The sequence below is a fragment of the Palaemon carinicauda genome, chromosome 5, assembly GCF_036898095.1.
Source record: "Palaemon carinicauda isolate YSFRI2023 chromosome 5, ASM3689809v2, whole genome shotgun sequence".
In the NCBI taxonomy this organism is placed as follows: domain Eukaryota; kingdom Metazoa; phylum Arthropoda; class Malacostraca; order Decapoda; family Palaemonidae; genus Palaemon; species Palaemon carinicauda.
Genome location: NC_090729.1, coordinates 152,916,921 through 152,924,420, shown reverse-complemented (window position 1 = coordinate 152,924,420; position 7,500 = coordinate 152,916,921). Strand labels below are relative to the sequence as shown.

General features: G+C 33.8%; 1 protein-coding gene across 1 annotated transcript in view; it reads right to left on the bottom strand.

The window, feature by feature from the left end:
- Window positions 1–7,500, bottom strand: part of LOC137641546 (uncharacterized) — a 325,186-nt gene that overhangs the window by 80,717 nt on the left and 236,969 nt on the right. Inside the window, 2 exon segments of the mRNA XM_068374210.1 lie at window positions 378–502; window positions 4,289–4,452. Of these exon segments, the coding sequence (XP_068230311.1) occupies window positions 378–502; window positions 4,289–4,452 (289 nt within the window).

Genomic DNA, 7,500 nt, shown 5'->3' with positions numbered 1-7,500 from the left:
ACGATTTAGTTCTCTGGACACCTATAGCACCTTGCTATAACAAGTAACACCAAGTAGCAAATACGAGTAGTAATATAGAAGTTGTATGTGTTCGTGCATATGGGAAGCCGTCATGACGCATATGCAGAATAATATATATATATATATATATATATACACACACACACACACACATATATATATATATATATACACACACACACATATATATATATATGTATATATATATATATATATATATATATTTATACTGACCACAAAAGGGAACCAGAACCTGCTTTGATAACCTAAACACGACGCACTCATGCAAACCTGTCTCTAAAAAATCTTTTCTTTTATACCTCGTCCGACTATCTAAATCTGCTTCTATTACTGACCTGATGATCTTGATGGCGATGTGGTCCCCTGATTTATGATCAATGGCTCTGATGACCTGACCGAAGGATCCTTTGCCGATGACCTCGAGGATTTCATAGCGGTAGCTGATGTGGTCATGCATTACCTGGAAAAGGGAGCAACAGGTGAGACTAGAAATTAAGAGAATATTTTTACAGTTTTATGAAAAAAAAAAACATTTAGAATTAACAAAGAGTTCTACTGAATGACCATGTCATCGACCTTGGTATTTTGTGTAAAAAAATTAAATGGGAAATTTCAATTGAAAAGTAAAACATTTCTAAATACAGTTAACTATTAGACGTATAAAAAAGATTATATAAAACTGGCCCTTTGCCATTGATACAGCATGTCTCGATGCAGTTAAATTATTTATCATATTTACATGATCAAGGTAGAGGAGTGCATTAAAATCAAGACTAGAACTTCCATAACTAAATACATTAGGTAATCAAGATCTCTCCATTTTCTATTTCCTTCATTACAGTATAAGCTTCTAAGAGCTGTAAATCTGTAATGCAAAAAATAGTTTGCAAATGACAATTCCCTCTAAAACTTCATAGAATAAAAAGCAACACTATGAGTAATCCTGCAATTTAACTTCAATTAATTATTATCATAAAATATTAATTACATTTACGTATAATAATGATCAACTATAATCGTTCTATGAATTCATTTCATTACTTACATTAATCTCCCTGCGAACATAGATCGGCATCATAGCATTTAACAGAAAGTTGAACTCATTTAGAACTAAACCCTACATCACAAGTTGCATTTCATTTGCACAGCTAACAAAGGCGTGCAATAATGTGTTCATAAAGCGATCTACTCTGGCACTGACATGGCTGTAACGGCAGTTATCTATTCCCTTCACAAAAATATTTATTCTAATGTAAAATTCAAACTCAGTAATATGATATCACGTAGGCAATTAATCCATCCAGTCCGTCTCCCATTCATGCATCCATCAACATCTATCAAGCTAATCAAACTTAACCTCAACTACTGAAACAAACTGTTTCACTTCCATTAACCCCCTGCAGATCCCAGTGTAACTGAATTCACTCATCTATGCATCAATAACCGATCTCATGTAACCATTCCCCAACCTCTTTGCTCATACATTCACCCGATCAATAAACCAAAATTACATTAATTAAACATTGCCTTTCTTACATCATTCACAAGCAGACACCGAGGAATTGAAACACTCATCCACATGCAGAGTCTCAGGCAACAACCCACCACCACACAGTGTTCACCCACCCACCCATCCGCCCATCCATCCACGACCCAACGACGCCCACACCCCCTTCACCCTCCAAAATCGCTCAATACCCACCCAAATCCAATCTTCTCGCAAAACAAGGTCGTCTCCTTCATTAACTTCAAAGAGGAGCGGATACTCCTCGGGTTTCTCTTTTGAAACATAAGGGAAGAAAGAAAATCTGCCCACAAAGACTCTTGTTGATAATTAGGACAAAGATTCTTGATATATATGTATATTCATGGGTATATCCAGTTGTATTTGGGTGCCCATATATGTATGAGGGTACGTTAATATGTTATTTAAAAACAATACATTTTACAAAGCATTAATTCAGTCAAGCAACCGGTTACGCACTGCCATATAAAATCTTACCCTTTATATATATATATATATATATATGTGTGTGTGTGTGTGTGTGTGTGTGTGCGGGCACGCTCCTGTGTGTGTGCGTGCACGCTCGTGTGTGTATGTAGAATACAATATACACAAAAGTAAAATGATAACTATGGCAAGATCAAGCAAGCCAAAGTTCAGTCAAAGGGAAGTAAACAAACTTATCTTGTCAGTTAATTTCTGAACGATCGCTTCTAGAGCATAATACACGACCTTCAGGAACACAAAAAGATATACGGATATCTAGATGAAAGTAATAGAGATAATGAAACGCTGCTTTCGAAGAATGTCTCTTACAAAAGAATGCCTACATATCAGTCAATATGCTTCATACAAATCCATGAGATACCGTGTATGAACTGCACATCCGTAATCAGAGACTATGAAATTCACCACTATAATCAGAGACAATGATATTTGCCTCCATAATCAGGGATTCTTTGAAATTCAACTCAATTATCAAGGACTCTCTATCATCCTCTGTATTTCCTTCTATGACTTTCTTTGACTCTTCACTTTGGAGAGAAAAAAAAAATACACCTTTACCATTAAGTTATTTGACGGTTGATTGCACTTTAGGCGTTGAGGAAGTAAGCAAATTCTAAGAATCAGCCATTACAGATTAATTAACATTGATCCTTAGGTCAATGCGACGAATGGTGAAAACTAATTACTTGAAAGGATTAAAGGTCACTCGTGAATAGCAGAGGCAAGGGACTTGACAATGTCACTTTCCCTTTGCCTACACATACACTGAATAGTCTGGCCTATTATTAACAGATTCTCCTCTGTCCTCATACACCTGACAACACTGCGATCACCAAACAATTCTTCTTCACCCAAAAGGTTAACTACTTCACTGCAATTGTTCAGTGGCCACTTTCCTCTTGGTAAGGGTAGAAGAGACTCTTTAGCTATGGTGAGCACCTCTTTAAGAAGAAGGAAACTCCAAAATCAAACCATTGTTCTCTAGTCTTTGGTATTGCCATAGCCTCTGTACCATGGTCTTCCACTGTCTTGGGTTAGACTTCTTTCGCTTGAGGATACACTCGGGCACACTATTCTATCAAATTTCTCTTCCTCTTGTTTTGTTAAGATTTTTATAGTTTATATAGGAAATATTTATGCTAATGTTGTAACTGTTCTTCAAATATTTCAGTTTTTCTTGTTTCCTTTCCTCACTGGGCTAATTTCCTTGTTGGGGTCCCTGGGCTTAGAGCATCCTGCTTTTCCAACTAGAATTGTAACTTAGCAAGTAATAATATATATATATATATATATATATATATATAGTCAGCGGTCAAGCCCCAACTCCAGGGAGACTCAGGCATTGGCTGTTGATGACTCTGCATTTAGATCTATTACTTGTTCACAAAGATGGTAAGGTTGCAGACACTATTAGAAACAGTCGAACCGCAGTCCAACAGATTGCTAGGCATGGTCATTGCCCATAGTCTACCACAATACTTTCTCTTGGGAATCTTCTTAGTGATTATTTTGACATCATTTTGTTTGTCAGGGCTACAAACAATTTTCTTTTCAAAGGGAAGCTTTCTTTATAATATTGCCATAATTTTGTCCCTAGAAAAAAAGATTCTCTTCAAAGGATACATTCCTAATCATTAGGTATTGTTCTTTTGACATTGGTAAAATGTTTCCCTAAAGAGCAAGTGCAACTTTCGTTTAGGGGGATCTTCTCTAATATCATATAATTTGTGTCCATGAAGGCAAAGGCCAACTACTTTTAGGGTGATCCCGTAATTCGTAATAGACATTTTGAAACTTAATCGTTGGTTCCCCCGTAAACATCTTAAAATATAATAATCCTTCAAAAATGATAAACGTTGACAGAATACACGAAAAAGACAAAATACATTATAACGGAAATTCTTAAAAATAAATTATTCGGCTCCTCAACATTGAAAAGAACCCAAATTTTAATGCAAATTTTCTGCAAAACTCAAAATTATTAGAGAAACTGGTAATAAAAAATAAGGGAATAACACTAAAATGAATGGCAGTAAAAATGAAAAAAAAAGCAATAAAAATTCAGGTAACCATAATGGAAAAAATGAGAATAGTGATGTAAATATAACATAAGGATAATATAAAGAAAATGGAAGATTACTGGTAAAGTAATTGAAAAAGAATAGTTCATTTAGAAAAAGATTTGACCTCCAAAAATTGGCAAAAAATAAAAAGTGAGACAACCGTGACCAATACCTTATTATAACTTCCATTTTCATCATCGTATCCACCGTTGAGTTGGGCTCCCTCCTCGCCGTGGATCTTTCTGGCATCTAGCCCCAGGTAGTAGATTTCGGGGTAGGCCTCAATCTCCCGTCTCTCGTACTCTGTCAGCTGGTCGCTGTACAGTTTCAGCGCTTCTGGAAATAGACAGAAGAAAGTTTTTGAATGTCACGCTTATTCATTTTGGAATTGGACAGTCAAGAATATACTATTTTTCTTTATTCTTAAAAATAGGAATAATCAAGGTTAATATTTTTTTTTTCTTTAATTTACAAAGTACTCATATTTATTACTTTCTAAATCTGGTTGCTTATGAAATAAATAAAGATATTAGCTGCGATAAAAATTTCAATTATTCCTTTTCGTCCTGACAAAAAGAATATGGTTATCCATTCATCAAAAGTCAAACTGGCATCGAAATATCAAAGATCAAGGGACACAGTTATAAACAGTCATAAATAGGTCATTGATAGATAAATAAAAGCTATAAAAGAATAAAACCAGAGATAAATATGTAGATAAACGTATAAGTAAATATCAAAGCTAAATAGCTGTTTCGAAAATCAATAATTGAACATACATCCAAAAATTACTACATATAAAATTCTATAATCATAAATAAAAACTCTTGTAATATTTGACAAATGAAAAGATTAATAATCAGATAATTACAAGCGCGTAGTTACTATATCACTCAGTCTTACAGGAAAAGTAACCTTAATGAATATCCAAGTCATTCGTATTAAAAAAAAAAAAAAAAAAAAAAAAAACCTATGAGATATACAATTGTTGGAAAATATTAATCAAAACAAATAAGACGTGTCTACTAGAACTGCAAATGGATTTTGAAATCAGACGTACAAAAATGTTTTTCCATAGATTATGAAATTAGGCATACTTTACCTACTTAGGAACTATAGCATAGATAATTCTTTTATCACTGTTGCAACGAATTCTAATTCAAAATAATACTTATACTAAGGAAATAAACAAATAATCAACTATGCTGAAAAAATCCAAAATGGAACCAAGAAAAAAAAATTACTACGTTATCGATAAAAGATAAATGTAAAGTTTATCCTTAATGGTGAAACAAAATATTTTAGATATGAGCAAAAGGATAAAAAAAAAGGAAATATAAAAATCAAAATATTGCAATACATAAGACGCGACTTTTCCAGGGTGGGATATTCGGGGTTGAGGAGAGGAATACCAAATTGCATCTTCTGCTCTAATGCTTAAAATCCTGTTTCCCTTCGTTAGGTAAAACTTCCAACCACTTAGCTATAAATCTGTATATAATATTATTGAAAATTCAACGAAAATATTGGTAGTGTAATATGTGCTCAATTAAATATAAAGACACATTTACATACACTCGCACTTTATATATATATATATATATATATATATATATATTCAAATAAGCCATATATCTCTTATACATTAATGCGTGGATTTTCTAAACGACCTCGGGATCAGAGCCACAGGCGAAAACACACAAAATGCAATAGCTTCGGACCAGCCGGGAATCGAACCCTGGTCCAGGAAACTTGTATGAACAGTGACATACCACTTGGCCACGAAGTGGTATGTCACTGTTCATATAAGTTTCCTGGACCAGGGTTCTATTTCTGGCCGGCAGAAGCTATTGCATTTTGTGTGTTTTAACCTGGGGCTCTGATCCCGAGGTCGTTAAGAGAATCAACACATTAATGTATAAAAAATGTATGGCTTATTTGAATATGAAAAACACGTCTTAAATGTGCAAAAGTTATAATATATATATATATATATATATATATGTGTGTGTGTGTGTGTGTGTGTGTGTGTCCACATACACACTACTATCAGGTTTTACGAATTCGGTTGGTCTCTCCCGAAATACAAAGAAGCAATCATATTTTCTTATTGGTAATCAAATCAACTTCCCTTATTTTCGGTCATTAGAGGACATTTCTAAGGATCTCTTCAACTACAGGCGGTCACGCAGTTTATCAAACATAATCAAAACAAATACGATGTTATAAATTAGTTTTTTTGTAATTTACAGACGTTAGAGACGGAAGAGGAAGGGAAACAAAATCAGGAATTCTTCAGGAAACCTCTGCGTCTCTTCCTCTCTCCTCTAATGCTCTTTCCATTAATCAAGTTCTTGTAAGAGAAGCCGTGACCCGATTAAATCTTTGTCTTGAAGTGTTTCTAATTAGTGGCGCTTAATGGGGAAGAATTTCTGATTAATAAGATTCAATGGTGGAAGTAATAAATGAAAGGAAAAATCCCTGGCCATTTACAATGCCTGTTGCAATGGATTTTTCCTGGACACAAATCTATTGTTCATACATTTCTTTATTATGTCAAATTTGCAATAGTACATACATGCATGTATTGATGCAAATATGCATGGTAGATTTACATACAATACACATAGACTTACTACCACACACGCACACACACAACCACACACACATATATATACATATATATATATATATATATATATATATATAAACACACGTATATGTGTGCTTGTGTGCACATATTCATATTGAGAGAGAGAGAGAGAGAGAGAGAGAGAGAGAGAGAGAGAGATTGTGTATAATGAAAAAAGTTATGTGTACATTAGTATTACTAATTCAATGACTGTTGCAGAGAAAAGTAGAGCCAAACCGGATGGAATATGGTCACCATCATATATAATTCTAACAAAGAGAGTGCTGGAGCAATAGGGATGATTTATTCATCTAATGATATTATTAATTCGGTTTCATATAAAAATAAGCAAAAAACGAAATTAGCTTCCTAGATATAAACATTATTTTTAAAAAAATTTACCAAAAATTACAAGGTTTTTTAAAGGTTTCAAAGATCTTTCCATAATGAACAAACAAACAACCTCGTTAATGATATAATGAAAATATAAGTATATCGAAAACACCAAACTTTCAGAATCCCATTACATAGAATCATAGAAAGGTTACTTTCGCGAGGCAAAATAAATAGTCCTGCGCATGAATGAGAGATTTAGTTTGGTTTGATAGAAATGAACTTGGAATAAGAGGTTTAGAGGGAGGAAGTGAAGGTTAAAGGAACAGAATTAATTGAGGGAGAGAGATGATAAGAGAAGTATGAAGCTTGAAGGGAGAGACTTGATTGGTGCATTAACGAAATAAGAAGAATGCGTT